At 34.1% G+C, this 20019-nt stretch overlaps 3 protein-coding genes across 3 annotated transcripts in view; 1 reads left to right on the top strand and 2 right to left on the bottom strand.

Annotated features, from left to right (window-relative positions):
* Positions 1 to 9155, bottom strand: part of jp (junctophilin) — a 28024-nt gene extending 18869 nt beyond the window's left edge. The window contains exon 1 of the mRNA XM_076136282.1: positions 8770 to 9155. Within this exon, the coding sequence (XP_075992397.1) occupies positions 8770 to 8999 (230 nt within the window). The 5' untranslated portion in view covers positions 9000 to 9155. The remainder of the gene's footprint in view (positions 1 to 8769) is intronic.
* Positions 9156 to 12412: 3257 nt separating this feature from the next.
* Positions 12413 to 17259, top strand: LOC142987480 (lysosomal dipeptide transporter MFSD1-like). The gene is made up of 11 exons (XM_076136280.1): positions 12413 to 12727; positions 12799 to 12936; positions 13111 to 13261; positions 14418 to 14543; positions 14852 to 15057; positions 15358 to 15571; positions 15724 to 15937; positions 16023 to 16120; positions 16441 to 16553; positions 16696 to 16789; positions 16911 to 17259. The coding sequence occupies exons 2-11, from the start codon at positions 12807 to 12809 to the stop codon at positions 17122 to 17124; spliced, it is 1560 nt and encodes a 519-aa protein (XP_075992395.1). The 5' UTR covers positions 12413 to 12727; positions 12799 to 12806; the 3' UTR covers positions 17125 to 17259.
* A 1-nt stretch (position 17260) lies between these two features.
* On the bottom strand, positions 17261 to 19455 carry LOC142987481 (putative palmitoyltransferase ZDHHC24). Its single transcript, XM_076136281.1, has 2 exons — positions 19245 to 19455; positions 17261 to 18896 (listed from the first exon to the last, which is right to left on the bottom strand). Exon 2 carries the CDS (start codon positions 18834 to 18836, stop codon positions 17994 to 17996), a length of 843 nt encoding a protein of 280 aa, XP_075992396.1. The 5' UTR covers positions 18837 to 18896; positions 19245 to 19455; the 3' UTR covers positions 17261 to 17993.
* Between the last annotated feature and the right edge of the window lie 564 nt (positions 19456 to 20019).

Here is a 20019-nt window from a genome sequence, read left to right as displayed (position 1 = left end):
CTACGCCAGTTATCACTCCTTTGAAAGAGTAAAGTCGGTCGGCGTGACTTGACACGTTTCGTGATCCTCTCGCGCCGATCGTGTAATTGTTATTTTGTTATACTTTTCAAAGTTTTTGTTGAACCGTCGATATTTGTAATTGTAGTCTATCAGTGTAATTTCTTGTTAACTTAGTGACTACCTCGTTTAATTGCAAACTCATATACGGTATTTTGGTTACCTAAATAACCATTTATTAATAGTAATAAACTTAGAACCCCTAATTCATGTCCTTAGTTCATTGCTCACGGCTATTTGAGAATCCCCTCATCTTTTATAAAAACATTGATTTGAATGTATATCTAGTCAGTTGTAAATGTTCTTTTCCAGGACATATAGCTATTGTTGCCAATACTAAATATAAGGTTCAACCTACCAGTAACTAATACATAGACTTACCGATTGAGTTACTTTTGCATTTAATATGCATGGATGGATATCAATAGAAACTGACGTCAGATAGTAGGAATCTACTTGTATTCTATCACATTGATTAAATCGGAAAATACGATTCGCACTTCAGACAACGCAAATGGAAAATCCAGTTTACTGAACTCTATCGTAATTCATTAAGGAACTCGAGAGCCATTTCACTGTAAAGAGAGCACGTGTCTCGCCGCTGCAGTAGTTTGAGAGAGTTTAAATATAAGTAAGAACTGAATTGTACGAATTTAACTATCTTACAAGTTCAAATTTCGTTTGAAAAGGTGAGGTATAAAGACTTCAACCTTTAAAAAGATAAATATTACTGTTATAAGATACCATATCTTATTCTTAGGGATGGGATAGGATACCGAAAATTACCACATAATTGATAGAGAATCTGGGGGCACGGAAGTGCCCCCGTAAGTCGAGCAAAAAAAAAGCGGCACGGCCGTAACATCCTTTTCTCGAAGCAATTCGGGCTATTTTTGACACCCCTATAATTTCGTAGTGGATAAAACAAGAAGCCTGGATTTTCAGCAACTAATCAGTCATTGTATAAACACGATATATTTAAAATTTCAGTCAATTTGAACCAGTAGTTTAAGAATGACAACTTGTTAAAATTTTGAATTTTGTCACTCACTGATTCACTGACTCACTGACTCACCGATCATCAAAAGTCTAAGGTACTTCTAGCAGACTTAGAAGCTTAAAATTTAGAATACAAATAAGGTTTAGTGTCTTAATCATGGGAAAAATTCAATATTTTCTAATTTCGGTCAAGTTTTCTAAATACACTAACTGCAACAATAACTTTGTAATCCCACATAAATGTATAAGATTACAAGGTTACATTTGCAGTTAATGAATTAAATTATTATTTCTGTAGAAAATAAAATAAATAGGTGTAAATATGTATCTACTATATGAGACATAACGGGAGGGGGTATAGGGTGGGTAAGGGTGTTTAGCCCATGAAACTGAACAACATTCCCATAGGAAAATATGTTGAATTATGAAAAAAATACGGCTTTCCATACAAATTGGACTTATGTTTGCTCTAATCGCTCTACAAAAAGAAGTGGGATGCCATCAAAAACATTCTGTAAAAACCTCAAGTCTCGCCGTAAAAAGTTGTGAGATCTATATAATACCAAGTCGATTAATCTATTTAGTCTCTACTTAAAGGACCTTCTGTCTTAAGTTATTACGTATGTTATTATCATAAATAAAAATAAATTTAACCCATTACTGTCCCACTGCTGGGCAAGGGTCTCCTCCCGTAATGAGGAAGGGGTTAGGCCTTGAGTCCACCACGCTGGCCAAGTGCGGGTTGGGGACTTTGCATGCCCTCAATAAATGTAATAAACAAATTTTTAGGCATGCAAGGTTTCCTCACGATGTTTTCCTTCACCGTTGGAGCATGAGATAATTATTTCTAATACACACATAACTTCGAAAAGTCATTGGTGTGTTGCCTCGGATTCGAACCTGCGACCACTAGCGTGGGAGGTGCCAACTTAAACCACTCGGCTATCACTGCTCTTATGTTATTATCATGCCAATTTAAAAAAAAATACCTTTAAAACAAATAGATCGACTTGGTCATCGCAAGAAAACACAAATTCGCCATTAACATTTCAGGAGCATTAACTTCTCGTCGTGCTGTGTAGTGTGATACATACTAATAATCAAATCATGCGATGGCCAGGTCGGTCTATTTGTTTTAGAGGTATTTTTTTTTAATTGGCATGATAATAACATACGTAATAACTTAAGACAGAAGGTCCTTTAAGTAGAGACTAAATAGATTAATCGACTTGGTATTATATAGATCTCACAACTTTTTACGGCGAGACTTGAGGTTTTTACAGAATGTTTTTGATGGCATTCCTATTTCCATAGTTTTTTAGTCTTATCTACCTATATCCGTTTTCGTACTTTTCGTTACTATATTTTATCTACCCTTTAGTATTTGTACTAAACCTCAAAATCAATAAAAATATATAAAACATTAAACATGAAGCTGAGGTACATTTCCTGTATAAAACGATCTGTATTTCTTTTCACCGTCCGTAGTGGATACACCAGTGTTCCATCCATCGAAAAGCATAAATAAATTATTTATCCCGAGATAATGTTGTAAGGAAAATATTGAAAAGAGTGTGGGATGATAGCATTTCCAAAGGTTCAAAGTAAAAGGTTGGTCTACTAGTGAATGTGAAAAGCTGCTTGTATTAAAAATGTTTGTGGTTTTCCAATGATTAAGTATTCGTTATGTTTTTAAGGAAACTATAAGAAAGTGTTGCTAAAGTTAATACCTAATGAGCTTATGTTTTTATACTACATATGTATAATATCAACATTGTACCAATATTAATGTTATAATGTGTCCATTTTAACGCATTATCCACACGGACATGGAATAGTATAAATGAAATAGCGATTGACTTGTAAATGAACACTCATTCAGGCAATCATACCGCTATCGACAATTGCAATTTGAATCGTTTGTTGCCGCAAAACGATGAAACCACCTTGAATCAACAATATCAATTAGGTAAGTACTTTATAAATTGTTTCGCGTCATTTTTTACACTAATGGAAATTTCTTGCTGCTACGGATATAGTAGAATATAACACTTTCACTGTCATAAAATTTAAAATGTATTTTTATCTATCCATGTATTTAATTTTAGTACACGTGTCTGTTTGTTCAATCAGAAAACTGTTTTTTTAAGGAATTATATTATAAGGCTCTTTTACAGAATAACTAAAGTTCCTTACCTATCTGTTAAAAAGTCAGAATGATTAAACGGATAAATATATTCGACAAAGAAAAATAGTACCTGGACGTTTTTTTACAAAGACTCATTTAGAAAAATAAAATTCTTCCGCAAATTTGTGCAAATATCCAATATATCTTTATTGCGAACATAACATATAAGTGGAACAAAGTCTATTAACTAAGTCATTAATGTTTCAGTTTGAGCAATATGTTGCAATACAAAATTAACATACATAAACATCTGTTTTGTGATCTCTAGGCTGCTGTGTTGGCTGAAATAATATGCGAGCCACTGCTTTGATATTAAATTATTACAACCTCCATTATATATTTCTACCACGACGAGATATGGACAGTTTAATATTAGCGGTAGGATGGCTTTTGCACGAACGGTACATCGATTTGATTGAAGATTGTATCACTTATAGAAGTGCTACAATCATTGAGTGTAATACAAAAGTTATAAGTCAATTGGACAATATAAAAGACTGTTAACCATGATCCTGCTTTTATACAAACATAATGTAAAATGAACAACATAATCAAATTAATAGTTATAGAGTTCGCCAGTAATCTAAACATAAAATCAGTTTTCTACTCAACGTAAAATGATTGTGCAAGAGGCTTCTCGATCAATATTATTGTCCGTATCCATAATGTAACGAGTATAGTGCAGCTGCGACCAATTGAGTCTTAAATATAAATCGCTGAATTTACAAGATTATGATCACGTTGGATAAATCCGTGCTTGAAACCAGGTTCGCTGCTCGTATCTGAATAAATTATGCTTCTTGAACTACAGTCCAAAGATTATAAGCCCGAGTACTGTACACGTTGTAGGAGGGTAATTTGCGTTCTAGCTGCTTTAACTTAGTAAATAATAAAGTTAAGTTATGTATACTGGCATTTTCTTAAAGCAAAATGTACACTGTTAATAAACACGAATGTATGTTTGTTACCCACGTTATATAAACAACAGGAATACTAATTGATTTTCAATATTTATTTTTACATACACATTTGTTTGCTGAATATAGGTCACTGCGTATATTCAAGAAGTATTATATATATTCCGTGCCAAATTGTTCCATTTTACATTCCCCATACATACCTAAATAAATGATTCATTATATAATTGCGTGATCTATGAGTAATTAAGGTTCAATCACAAGACTAAAAAAACACTGTTCACAGAAATCTAAATATACCTTTGGAGTCAACAAAGACGAATTAGTCAGCTGTTATTATAAAGTAAAACTGTGAGTAACTTTCGGATATGTGCATGTGTAGAGCTGCAGGCATTTCCAAATAAGACGTAAGTAATTTGAGTACAGGCATTAGTCATATTGACACAACTGCGCAATAATGCATCTGGTAATAGTAAAATATCACATATTTTATGTCGATGGCATGAAATTTGGATAAATTGTCTAAATAATACTCAGACAACGTGCTACTTAGTTCACAGTACAATGCAACTAAAAACAAAATCATTGGTCTAACTCAACTATGTTTTTCACAATAAGTTCAAATTCAAAATTTTTCACCTACTCACCGCTAAACAAGAACATGTTTGGCATGGAAAATTGTTTTCCGATTCTCAATTCTTACGGCAAATGAGCTCTACATATTTTTGAAGTCGTCTAATGAGTCTGGGCCGGGCTTTTTTAATCCATAATAAAAAACAATAATATTAACTCTATCCTGCTTATATTTCAAAACATACAGTACTTGTTAATGCAACGGCAATTTTCCCAACCAAGCTTCTTAATCCTAAAATATTTTTATATACTTAGTCAGATTACACAAATTCGTCATACTAACTTGAAAGATACTAACACTACCTTAGTAAAAGTAATATAAAGTTATATAAAAAGCTGACGTTATAAAGACGTAGAAGAGTAACGAACTTTTGACTGTTAGTCAATAGTTTAATCTGGGTAGAGTTTGGCAGCCGCTTACTTTTATTATACATAATTAGCTCCTATCTATGACTGCGCCCGCGTTGAAAAAACTAGAGACTGCCCGTGATCTTCAAACTATTTGCAGGGATAAAAAATGCCTGAGCTAATCAGAGAACACAGCTTCCAATTAGCAAAAAAGACTTTTAAAAGTTGGTTCATAATTATTAGCGATTATCACCTTCGTGCATACTTTTGTTCATACATTTTGATTGGTATATTTAAATTCTGAAATCAATCGTGACATGAATCTGGGTCACTCCGTTTTCATGACCTTCCTCAGACTTAAACATATGAATGTAAGTGTTATTATTGGTGTTCCCGGTAAACACAAGTAATAAAGCGCCGAGTTTCAAGTATGTATGAATGTATTTTTTATCGATCGGGTGAAAAGAACATTTTAATTTCGTAGGAGGCTACTGAAAGATACTATCAGAATCCGCGGCACTCAACGTAAAGGAAGTGCTTACGCAGGCGATTCAAAGTCCTTACCCTAATTTAACTCCTACATAACGACCTTAATTAATTATAGAGTTGACAACCGTTATGGTTGTCAACTCTATAATTAATTAAGGTAATGTAATATTTTGCATGACGTTGCATATATTGTCCACAAACCAAAATAATAACTTTCCTGACTAACATGCTAACGCTTAATATCACAGAATTGAGAATAGGTTCTGTATCTAACCTGTGATTAAATGTAATGTAAATTATGTGTAACGTGTATAAGTAATGTAAATACATTAAATGCAAATTGATATTAAATATAAACAGTTATATAAAATATTCTGCATTTTCATATCTAGTTATAGCACATGTCTTTAATAATATTTCGTAAATTGACCACCAAATAAGTGATTTCTGCGAAATCTAGGATCAGAATTTAAGGTCCTTGGTTTATAGAATAAATGCAAGTTAAAAGATATAATTTTATTAAAAGGGCTTCCCGTTTTAATAGCATTGATAATAATAGAGTTTGCAATTAGCGCTGAGACGTTGTCTAAAATGTTAGAATTCCTATATTAGCTGTACCAATATTATGAACCGTTATACTAACCATACTTACGGCTCCTATACTAACCTTAGAAAAACTGATTCTCTAAAATTATAAGCTATCATCTACTTAAATTATCATTTCAAATTACATGGTATTCCAAAATGATAATGTAATGATTAAAATTATCTGTTACCACATATGTAAAAAATACTTTTATTTTAATAAAAAAAAAAAAAAACGCCTGGAATCCTGTTAAACTAAAGAAAAGTTTAACAGGATTTCAGGAATTATCATCCTTTTGGATTAACAATTGCATTGTAATTTGTTAGATTGGGTTCACGTGGTCATATCTACCCACTGCGTGAGAATCGAGCACATGATTTTTCAATCTCGACTGCACCAGTGCATGTTGCATGCTTGTTGAATTTTAGTCTCCAGACATTAAAATATATTCGCCTTGTCAACACCAAGTAAATATCAAAAATTCTCGCTTAGTTTAGACATATTGAACTGCGTAGAGTCATTCTTGTACATGATTACTGGTACTGAAAATACTGTTATCACAATAACTGTTTTCGTTAACATGTCTTAAGATTTTCTTTTATCTCTTTCTTACTATCTTGCAGTAGTAGAGACAAAGTGCCTATGCTTAGCTTGCTAATAAAATATTTTACGCCTGTAGATATACAGGGCTAAGATCTCTATTATGGTGATTGAAAAATTTTTCAGTCCCCTTAGGCATTACAAATCATCAAATCCAGAGCTTTCAATGAAATTTATTCATAATATATTTTTTATAACATATTTAATTAAATTATCGGTGATTTCATTTTAAAAGTAAAAATTAGGCTAATTGAGATAGAGGATTTATCACACTTAACATTTTTTTCGTGTCTACGCAACGGTCATTTGGCTTGATATTTAGGTCACTTCAAGATACGTCGTTAGTTGATTTAATTATCAAAATAATCTTGCACTGTTTTCAAATAGACTAAACAAAACATTCTGACCTATGCAAGTCTGAATATAGAATTTTCCAAATCCATTCAAGCCGGTAAAGCAGACAAGCAAAAGTAATTTAGTTCCTATAGGCATTTATGTTATTAAAATTCCAGTTAGAAATATCAAATAGTTCTTATTGCATTTATCTTATTTAATGTCGGAAATATGTAAAAAGAAGGTTTTTACAGTGGTTACTGGCTGAATATTAGCAACATACTCATTTTATTTGCAAACAATAATTAGAACTCTTTTTGTAACATTTCATCGCCTATATATAAACAAATGAACGAAGAAGTAGGTTTTCTGCTCGCAAAAGCAGATAATATTGAACATTTCTGCTTAAATGATGCGTGATGTATAACTCAAGTCAGAATAAAATGCGGCGCTGTTGCCAGACCTTCCGGTTATATCAGAGCAAACTTATACCAATGCGAACTTTTATTAGGTCAATGGACTGTCGAAAAAGGATACCACTGTCCTATTATTTGCGTTCACATTCTTTTATTCTTTTACTTTAATCAGCTCGAGTGTAATAAGTATACTGTACTAGTTAGTGCGGCGTGACCGCATAACGATCTTGTAACGTGATCGTGATCATTACAAAGAGTAGGTATTCATTTACTTTATACTTGTGAAGATACTGTGTTAGCTCAAGTTAATTATTTCAAAACTAATATATATTATAAGTAGTCGAGACCGATCAACATGATATAATTAAGGTATCATGCTGAAAGTCACACTTTAATTATATTATATACAGTTATTATCTGAATTTTAAACTTTCAGAAAAGTTCGACAAGATGCATAAAATATTTAGAGTTATTAAAATTAGTGTTTGCGATATCAAACATTTTAGGACGCTAGATATATATAAAGCCATAAAATGAGTAGCCATTTGATTCACCAAGTCGTTGGGCCAAATAACAGATACCTATTGACTATCAGAAGACATAGCCAGTAATGGCTGAAATCATTCTTTTAAGTGTTTCATTTGTCAATAAATCTACAGGTAGGCAAAAATTAATCTGACATTTTGATTCTTATTATATTGCTATGAAGGTAATTTGTGTTAGTGATAGAGTCAGCTGTATAGTGTGATTATTTAAAACGAAGATTTTACTGCAACTAAAGTGAAATACCAGTATTTGCAAGATATTTCAATGGCCTGAATCATAACATGATTATTAATCATGGTCGTTTAGGCACTAGCATGGTAAATGTGCTAAATTGCTCCAATCAAGGTTTATCACATCGCATTTTCTAGCCTTCAATTCATAGTGGCTGCTTAATGGATCTGTCTCCAGCAATGACAAGTCAATTGACACCAGGACTTACTATGATATGATACTGTTATCACGTGTTGTTATCAGCGTCTACCGATCGATATGAATATTTTCGCTGAGATTGGGCCATGAGGCACTTTCACCGCCGTTACACGCGTTTTCTAGCGAAACACCGAACTCAATTATTAATAGCAGCCTATTTTTGGAGCGGCTTCGGACGCGGATTTGCGCTCGGGCGTGTGCGAGGCCCGGGCGAAGTCACTATCTCACCTGGGCCAGGTGTAGACACCGGAAACTTCGAAGCCGAAGTGCCAGGAGCCGGCGTAAGCTCCTTGCGCTTTGGGTCCAGTACACACACCGTGGCCGTGGGCCTTGCCGTCTTCCCATCCACCACAATATGTACCACCATCGTCAAAGTCGAAACGGCCACCGTTGAGGCCACGCTGCGGGGGGTTTCCGCTAGCGGCGTGCGCGGCGTCGGCTAGCTCGCTCGGCTGCATCACGCGAAACCGTGGTGCCGCGGAGGGGAGGGCCTCCCGCGCGCACCCTCCACCGAGCTCGCGGTATAAATAAACATCAGCTGGGCATGTCGCGCCGTGGCGCGCCGCCGAGTGAACACCACTCCGGTCCTGCGCGAGGAGCACTGCGCGCCGAGCCACGCGCGCCGCCCGCCCGCCGCGCCCCGCCCGCCCTGCGCACTGCGTACAGTACTAACAGTACGCGCCGCTCAGCGCAGCCCGTCGTCGCCGCTGCCGCCACACCGTCGCCACAACAACTTACATATTGCTTTCCTATATTACTTGCCCCAAATAAATGTTGTTACAGCTTAAACTAATCTTTGATATGAGAACATTGATGCTGAAATATATTGTAAATCATGATAATAAAGCAGTTATGCCATTTATTCGTGGGTTCTACTGCCTGCTCCTAAAACCAATAGAAAACATACAAATACCATTTTATTCGTTCAGTCCCCCAGACAGGGTTGCTGAGACATCTACGTCTCCCACTTTAGTAGGTCAGTTATCTTACAGCTTGTGTTGCTAAGAGGTGCCAAGTTTTTAAATCCATAGTTTGCGTTTATGACATAAAATAAAGAATTATAAAATTGGGTTACGATAACGTTGTACCAATGGAAGTGTCCATAAGATCTTACTAATTATGTATGTATGATAAGAGCTCTTTGCAAACCGAATTACCTATCTATCTATACTGAATTATATTGATCTAAAACTCGATTAGTCATTATATCATTTTATCTTCTACATGCTGTGTTTAGTCTATTATTTTGATATTTCATGGACAGCCAGACAGTTTTCTTACAGGGTTTGCCAGGGGTTTCCCTGGCAAACCCCGTAAGATATGTTAAAAAACTGACTGCAAAAGCAATATATTTTAAAACAAAAATGTGTCAATCTCAAATTCGATAACTAGTTGTTGCCTTGGCGATAGTTTTCAACCTTATTAACACTACGACAAAAAAAAACTATGTTATCAATGTGAATGAAATCACACATTTTTAGGGATATTTCAAAAACGACTGCTCGCATCTAGATCCAAAATAGGAGCACATTAAAAGCACCTGCATTGAAATAAAAATAATCATGAAGGATATAAACATAAAACACGCATAAATCGAAACCCTCTTCCTTTTTGAAGTCGGTAAAAAAATCCACCAAGCTTTTGTACAAAGTGTATAAATAGGTCGGTATTTCAAATAGTTTGTCTTTACATTCATGCAAAGACAATGTTGTTTCATTGGCATTTACTGCACTTATAACTCAATTAGGCCCGGCGCCGGCGCCCAGTATTTTCATCGACAAAGAAAAGGATCCTTCGACATCGCTACATGCAAGCGCACACCGTCTCGTCAGAAACTATGCCATGGCATCCTGTATCGCCTTTAGCGATGTCGAGGAAACCTAAATTATCTCGATATCAGTAACATTCGCTTATGGCCACCAGTTTGAGGAAAGGGTAAACACAAAAGCAAGATCGTTTGTTAGACTTCTTATATCTAAAATCATTTCGGTGCTAGATGCTTAGTGAAGGTCCACCTTTAACGACGATCGTTGACGAAAACTAGTAAAAATCGTGATCCGATTCCTACTTTAGGTGAAGTGTTAATGTTTTCCATTTGATAGTTTGCAAATTATAAACGTTTAAAAGACCATACAAGCGTAGGTACCTATTTAGTTTTAGTATTCGCCCGAATCGTCCCTATCTCCTAACTGTCATTGAATACATCGGTTGTTTCAACTTTGGCTTTCTATACAAAATAAAACAATTTTAGCTGTAACTCGAATGCTGAAATGTTTTCTGAGTACATGACCTTTATTTTTTTACCTACTTTCGACATGATCTGTCTCATTATTTAGATGTTTAGTACATGCTACTGTTGTAACGATTATATTGCGCGATAATTTTATACAGATCGCACTACAACAATTTGGCGTGAAAACTACCCTCCACCTCCGGACTTTGTCCCCCTGGCCGAGGAACTCACACCAGGATACAATATGCCGTGGTCAACCTGAAAATCCCTTAATACATAGGTTAGGAACCCGGGTTGGCCGCAGCAAGGAGAACATGGCCAGGGGGGTTTCCTCGACAGGTCAAATATTTCTTGTAGATGTGGAGCCATGGAGAACATGACCCACATGTTGTCATGCCCGGAGTGCCCTGACTCTTGCTCATACCAGGACCTTATTAGCTGTACAGAAAACGCCGTACACGTAGCTGAATACTGGGCTGGCAGAGTATAGCAAGACAGAAAGTGTCATACACTATTTTAAGTATTAATACTATAATTTGTTTGCCGTCGACACGCTAAGAAGAAGACTACAACAATTTGTGTTTATTTAGGGTGAGAAGCATATGTAAGAGCGCTCGCAATGGTATGTGACCAGTGACCACAGTAACCACCGCGCCGTTGCTCTAGAGTTCGTCAAAATTATTTAGGTATTGAGTAAGACATAAATCGTACTGAACTAGTGGTGGATCTAACTTAGTGTTTGTAAATTTCTATATGGTATACCAACATCATAGTATAATGTCTTAATTAACAGATGCGAAAAGCACTAAACACTGTTGCGTTGTTTGATTGCTTACCTACCGTCAACCATCCTTCGGAGTTATCAAGAGTGGAGCTGAGATTGTAGGAAGGTAATCTACTATAAATCAGTATTCCCAGACCGTTAACTCGTTTTCTTTATTGTAGGTACCTATATTACGAGTCGGCATGTTTTTTGCACCACTACGATGCTTTCATTCACCGCTAGTACAAGACAGTGATAGATAGTGATTATTATGTAAAATTTCACACATAACTTCGATTAGGCATTGATATGTTGCACTGGGGTTGAAACCTTTAACCTTCACGTGGGAGGTGAGTGCTTAGGCTTGGACCATATTATTTTAAAGTAATAATGTCCTATATATTTGTCTACGCTACGACGTCCAGTTTTACTGAAACCAGCTAATTGAAAAGTTTTTGAACATATTACTTTAACCTAAAGAAACCAATGAAGACCTTGCTCTCTCTTTTGTTCCTGTTCAGAAGTGCCCAGCAGAGAGACATCCAGTAGTACAAAAAATGCTGAAACGTATATAACTTAATTGGCATTCATTACAGTGGCGTGGGGTTTCAAAGGATTTCTGTCTTAATTTTGGCCATTATAACGAGATCGCTATACCAGCTCATTGGCCTCAAAAAACTGTCTGCAGAGTTGGGTGCGCGCCGTCCTAGTTATTGTTACCCTGTACTTATAAATATATTAACACGTTAATCACTGATCGAAGACATGTGCAAAGGTACGTGTAATCATGTCTTTAGTACAATTTTAAACTTTACTTGGCAACAATGTAGAAACGTCAAATCAAACTGACAGTGATGACAAGTGACAATTGTTGACGTAAAATAAATTTGCTAACAATCACAGAATCATACACAAAGATTACAAACAGGTGTTGTTTTGTGTGACTGTGTTCCCAGTTTTTAGTTAAAACTAGTAATTATAGCGTACCAGTAGAAAAATAAAAGACTTGAATAATGTGACTAGAAAAAGAAGTGTCTGTGATATATTGTTGATTGTGTTATTTTACTTCATGACTTGTATTTGGACCCGGAAATCGTTGGAGATTTTTTTTTCTAATTAAAAACTAACAATATTATACCGTACCAGATAATACACTATTATTAGTTATAAGGAGACTACAATATTTTAAAGTAAATATTTTTATAATTATTTGTCAAGTAAATACTTCTATTATTCCGTACTCATTGGATTACATTTTTAGCAAGAAGAATGGAGTACCCAGAGTCCGGTGGCATGAGCAGCGGCCGCTCGATGCAGGTGCCGCCCACTTCGTGGTGCCACCCTGCTAACAAAGTGCACCGGTTCATAGCACTTCTACTGATGTGCTTCCTTTGTTTTGGTAAGTAACACTACTATCATTTATTAGATAACTAGAGAGTCAATGTTTACCGCGCATTACTCAATAGATAATACTGGCAGTGTAATACCAATTATTGTTGTATGCATTTATATCAATGTAGGTAATCTAAAAAAAGTAACTTTCCTAACTAAAATTTGTTGCATTTAATTTCAGGTTCCTATTTTTGCTATGATACTCCAGGAGCATTGGCAGACAATTTCAAAGATGACTCACATTTGAACACATCCCAGTTTGCATTGCTATATTCTATTTATTCATGGCCAAATGTGGTATTATGTTTCATTGGTGGATATCTTGTTGATAGGTCAGTATAAATAATGAGTGTACCAGTTATCACACTATGTTCCACACTTATGTATTATACAATGTTCATGCTTTATCAATATTATGTTTTAATTTACATTAATGTTAATATGTACTAATAATTATTGTTTTTAACACTCTCATCATTGAAACAATGAGTCATTGAACATTTGTTTATCTATAATTGAGTAGTTTAATATTGAGTTTCCTGTTCATTGTATAATAATAAAAGGTCATTCCTTTTAATAACACTTAATATGCTCTTCAAAAGGACTATTTGGACAGCAGTTCAGTCTTTTGTTGCACAGTTTAAAACATGGCTAAACATGAATCCATGTAATATAAATGAAATATATAACCTTCTAAAGCATTATTACTAAGAGCTGAGTAACAAACATCTAATTTGAACGCCATAATACAAATGGCTGTTTTTGTTCTGAATAACATTTGACAAATCAGAATGCATATCAGTGGGATGTAGGTATTTAGATAAACATGTACAGAGTCACATTCCATCATACACAGTTAGGTACAGTCAGCTGCATGCCTGCACATAATATGATGTTTACAATAACTGTGACCCTATTTCATTTGTAACATTATATTTAATCAATGATGTAACTAATGCATGAACTTTGTATAGGTACTTATTTTGAACACTTTGTTTGGCTTATAACTTATAAATGTTTAGGTATTGAAGTATTTTATAAATGTTGTAGCATCTGCTTGCGAGTTTATCTGCATAATAACATTTGCTAGGGTAAAAGTATCCTGTATGATAATCTAGGCTATAAACTCAGCCACCACCCACAACATCAATTGTGTTTTTCCCATTTTTACAGCATTTGTAGTTACTACTCCACCCCTTTTTCTCATAGAGCAAGGTTAATCACCTCATAGCCTTCCCCAGTACATAGACTATTCAACAGAAAATATTCTTTTCAATTAAAAAAAATGTTTGTGCTCTAAACCCTTCAGCTTTATATTATTAGTAGAGATTTGTGTTCCTTAAATCAAATTCTGTTTAATAATTATACTTGAAAGGGAAAACAATCATACATTTGTCTTAATAATATATCCTTAAAAACTTCTGCATTTATAATGTAAGTAGGATGTACTCATAAGCAAACACTCAATTTGATAATTTAATTTTTCAGATATTTTGGTGTCAGACTGGGTACTGTGATTTATATGACTATTGTATTTATTGGAGCAGTATTGTTTGCGTTTGGAGTATACATCAATGCTTATTGGTTAATGATACTTGGCAGATTTGTATTTGGGTGAGTAATGAACAAGAAATATACTTATATCTATTTAGACTTAATTAAATAGTCACTGAAATCAACCTGTAATTTTTTAACTTTATAATTTAGATAAGTACTTATTTAATTCATTCTTAATTAGAAAGGATTTTTATATTTCCTATAATATCATCACAGTCATGTGCAATATGATCTGGAAATAGATTTTTTAACTTTGGAGCCAACTGTTATCACCTTTTCACAAATGCAGTAGCAAGAATAACCCAACACAGTCATGACTATCACAAGTTCTTCATAGACATCTACTGATTTTTTTTTTGTTTCAGAATTGGAGGAGAGTCACTACAAGTTGTTGTCAACAACTATGTTGTGCTTTGGTTTAAAGGAAAAGAACTTAACATGGTATTTGGACTACAATTGTCCTTTTCACGTTTTGGAAGTACAGTTAACTTCTGGGTAATGGAACCAGTGTATAGATGGGTGGCAAACTATTACGGTGGATATGAACGATTGGGGGTTACTTTGTTTATCGGTTGGTGTGGTTTAACAAACAGAGGCTTAACTATAATCATCTAAAACGAATATTCGTTGAACTTTCGTTTATTTCCTGTCACTTTGATTATTCTATCTGTATAAAATATCGGTCGAACTATGGTACAAGAATATAAGGCATGCTTAACTGATTCTGCTAACTCCGTGTTAAAATAAAATAGAGATGACGATAACACCTTTAATATTTTACGAATATTCGTATGCACAGACCATAGTAGGCCTTCAGTTTCATATTATAACTAAACCTTACAACATCCTTATTGAAATAATCTGTTTTCAGCATCACTAACTTGTTTTGTCTCCCTTATCTGTGGCGTGATACTTGGCTGGATGGATTACAGAGCTGAGAAAATACTCGGAAGGCAAGACGAGCAAAACAATGAGGAACCCTTCCACCTTACAGACATTAAACATTTCAAACCAGTGTTTTGGCTCTTGTCTGTAATTTGTGTCGCTTATTATCTAGCCATCTTTCCCTTTATTGCTTTAGGAAAGTGAGTACCCACACAATTTCAGAGATTTTAGCTTATGAATGAAGCAACCTTTTCAATTTATTTTGCATGAAAGCTTACTCAGCCTCTGATCACGTATGCTTATTATTTACGATTGAGCATATTATGAATAAGCAGTATGATTCACGTTTCAGATTATTCTTTGAGCGGAAGTTTGACTTTTTGCCTCAGGAGGCAAACAATGTAAATTCTATGGTATACCTGTTATCTGCAGCTTTAAGCCCTTTCTTTGGTATTCTCATTGACAAGACAGGAAGAAATATGACTTGGGTTATCATAAGTATTGTGACTACGATAGGTGCCCACAGCATGATGGCTTTTACGTTTTTCAACCCATACATTGGAGTGGTAAGATGGAAATAACTACTTTCTTCTATTATACCTTATACTGTTTATTTGTGTTTCATTTTCATTCATTTGTTTTATTTTTCAGATTACCTTGGGAATCTCATATTCTTTGTTGGCCAGTGGTCTTTGGCCATTAGTGGCGCTAATTGTTCCTGAAAACCAGCTGGGTACTGCATATGGAATGTAAGCTTTTTATGTTTATTATCACCATAAAGTATAAAACGTTAACAAGCACATGGTCCGAGAGGCGTTTATTGTATACGACTGCGTATCTCGGGTCTTATTCGGTAACTGGTCAAAGTATTATTTAGTGTTCCACTAACCACACCACATAAATCAGTTTTAGGTGGTTGATAGGTCCAATTACTCTGTAGGTTGTGAATGGAAACCCATTATGAAAACTACAACATAATAGTAAATTACCTATCGCGTTTAAACAGCTAAAAGAAGATAGGTACTCATAATAATAATGTTATTAAATATGCTAAATCAACTTGTTTCAGATGCCAAGCAGTACAAAATATGGGCCTGGCCACAGTGATCATATTTGCTGGAATTATAGTTGACAAGTATGGTTACTTGATGTTAGAAATGTTTTTCCTTGGGTGCCTCTTTGGTAAGTAAAACTAAATTAATAATATTAATTTTTTATATACTCTTTTAAATTAACAATATAGAACTTCACCAAATAAAGGACTAAAATAACATATAGGTACCTACTTACGTGATTGGTTATTGACATATTATTTTTGTTTTAGTTTCTTTGATTTCTGCCGTACTTATTTACATCATGGATTCAGCCAGCAATGGTGTACTTAATATGTCGCCTGCTATGAGGGATTCTATGAAAACGTAAGTGAAAAAAAAATATTTTACATTAAATCGTTTTCTTGTAAAAATATTTGAGTTACGTAGTTAACTTTGCTACGAGGCTTATTTTCTCTCTTCTCATTTTGACCAAATAAAATTACAGGCATACAAGAATTACAGAAAGTGACGAGACTGTTAATTTATTGGACAATGAGGATTACACAGATCAAGAAGAAACAGACTCTAGAATGCCGTCAGATTCGGCACAAGATCAACCTCCCATTAATCCACAAGACATCGCTCAGGCCCAGTCTAATAGAATACGCAGTAAATACTTAGCACAAATATTGCCAAATAGTAATGTAGAAAGACAATAGATACCACGATGACGATTTTATTATCATACCTGTAAATAATAATAACTTAGATTATAGAAAATGAAACAAAATAATGAATGTATAAATTTTTACTGCAATATTTTAAACCGGTGAATTAAATATTATACAACAAGTGACATGACATCTCATTTCTTAATACTAAAAGACCATAAATGCAAACTAAAAGCTCTTGTTCATCTATCACATTAAGTACATAACCACTTATTCTAGTTATTACCTAATTAATGAAAAGTATAAAGTCAATTATTTTGTAACTGCAAATAATACTTTGTAAATGTGTATTATATAATTGCCTATAAGTTAATTGTTTAATTTAGTAAGGCAGCACATTAATGACATAATTAACATATTTCCTAATGGCACCAATGTTTTACATCAATGAATAGTCATAGTGAAACAACCATAGAATCACAACCAACCATGTTTTTTTTGTTATTTTGGTTCTTATTGGTTTTAACAACAAGTAAAAAGGGTTTCTTATCTTTTCATCAATATTAGGCCTAGATTTTCCAAGGTACTTAAGAGTGCAGTCTCTATTTCCTAACAAAGTGTGGAACATGATCTCTCAACTAGATTGATCAAAACCATTTATTCTTACTTGGTTTACTGTACTATCCATTAATTACTTAAGTACATAAAGTTCTCATATATAGACTTAAGTACATCTGTACACAGAGTTTCATTAATTTTTTGGTTGAACCAAAATTGCACTTCTCTTGTAAATAAATCCTCTTTAATGAACATAGATATTTTGTATATTTATAAAGGCACAGTACATGTACAATATAAAAATAAATTCCAAATCTATATTATATTCACACGTTTTAAATTGAGACAATTATTACTGTTTACTTGCACTTGTCTTCATTAGGCCACTCTATACCGTTGCCAGGCAACTTACTGTAAATAAAAGGTGAAGCCCATGTTAAGTACCACCTCAAACCAAACACTTCTATTAAATTTAACTTCCATCCTTTGTTATGTACAAAATCTTTAGTATAAGTACTAGCCTCAGGCACTACTCTACCTTTTAAAATGTTATTTAAGTGATAAAAGAACAGAAATCCTGTAAAAATACCAACTATGACATTTAAAACTACTAAGAATACATATATACTTTCATCATTGAAATCAAGCACAAAACTAGCAAGTGGAAAAATAAACTTTATCAGTACTAATCCATGGTTCCAAGTAATGAACATTGATAAAAATTTAATGTTAAAATAGAGGGCATACACCATAGCTACAAATATGTAAAATGTGAACCACATGAAATATCTTTGATTATAATAACCAACACAACATGCAAAAAATGTACAATGATGGTCTCTTTTTAGCACACAGATATCACATGTGTTACAGTGCCAGGACCGAGGTGGTCTCAAGCATTCACAAACAGTGCACAATGTCCAGTTGTCTTTATTATAGCCTTCAAGGTTCCTCCCTTTTATTGTTGTGTTTGTGAACATTCCATAAATCATATTCCCCATAATGTTCATAAGTAAAAAGCTGGCAGAAAATATATGAATAAAAAAGGCTAAACTCCATTGTTCTTCTACTGCAGGCAGCACTACACATAACTCAAAGTAAAGGAAAGCAGGTATGAGTATCAATATAATAGCAATGTAAATGCTATGTTCAAAAAACCTTCTTATTTGCTTGTTTTGTATTGATTCGAGTTTAAGAAGCATTTTTGATTGCCAAATTTATCAGAATGTTCTAAGAAATCCAAAGAATCCCCTTATAATTATCTGAAAACCAAACAAAATTAAAATGATAATTATAATAAAATACCTTATATTTATTGCATTTACCTCAATGATAATGCTGATTTATTTTACAGAATTCTCAGTTGCACACTATATAAGAAAATGTTACTCTATTGCAGTTTTGAAGTGCTGTTATCAGAAAACTTATAATACTTAATTAACCTAGCAACGAGATAGATCTGGCCGCGATATAATGGTTGCCTATCTTATATTTTAATCTGATTGTTAGCGTAGAACTTATAAAACAATGTAAAATAGAATTAAAAAAGAGGAATAAATAATATAAGCAAATAAGTTATGATGGTAAAAGCAGCGAAAATATAAACATACCTGTTTTGTATAGCACGTGCACAAGTGCACACTTATACAATTAGTCTTATACTATTTTTTAGAAATACATTATTATTTAATAAATACAATAATTGTAAATAAGCCGTTTGATTTTTCATTTCAACAGACGTGCCAAAAATAAACACTGACTGACTTTGTCACATGTAACATGTCAACTGTCACGACATTAGCTGTCAATATTGTCAGCAGAATGTAAGTAATGGCTTCTGCAAAATACCGTAAAACGGGGTGAATAGAAACAATTTTCAACTTTGTCCTAAAAATTTGTTGCGAATAACTTGTTATTTTTATTGTCGGGTTATTCTATATCATGTCCGGCGCCATGAAGAAAGAGCTAAAACCATATTTGTCGAAAAATATGCATAATTTTACGATATTTCCTTAAAAAAATGGTCAATTTCTATTCACCCAGCGATAGGGGTAAATCGAAACGACCAAAGGGGTGAATGGAAAAACTGTTAGGGCTGCCAAAGACGACTTATCCAACATGCTGAAAAGGGAGGTTGTGTGTTTAAAAATTGAAATAACCGTTGATAATTACACAAGCTGACCCGCGCAACTTCGCTTGCATCACACAAGAGAGAATGGGTCAAAATTGTCCCCGTTTTTGTAACATTTTTCACCCGTACTCTGCTCCTATTGGTAGTAGCGTGATGATATATAGCCTATAACCTTCCTCGATAAATGGACTATCTAACACTGAAAGAATTTTTCAAATCGGACCAGTAGTTCCTGAGATTAGCGCGTTCAAACA

Source organism: Anticarsia gemmatalis, chromosome 3 (assembly GCF_050436995.1).
Source record: "Anticarsia gemmatalis isolate Benzon Research Colony breed Stoneville strain chromosome 3, ilAntGemm2 primary, whole genome shotgun sequence".
Taxonomy (NCBI): domain Eukaryota; kingdom Metazoa; phylum Arthropoda; class Insecta; order Lepidoptera; family Erebidae; genus Anticarsia; species Anticarsia gemmatalis.
The sequence above is the reverse complement of the archived record's forward strand: the minus strand, read 5'-3'. Positions and strand labels throughout refer to the sequence as shown.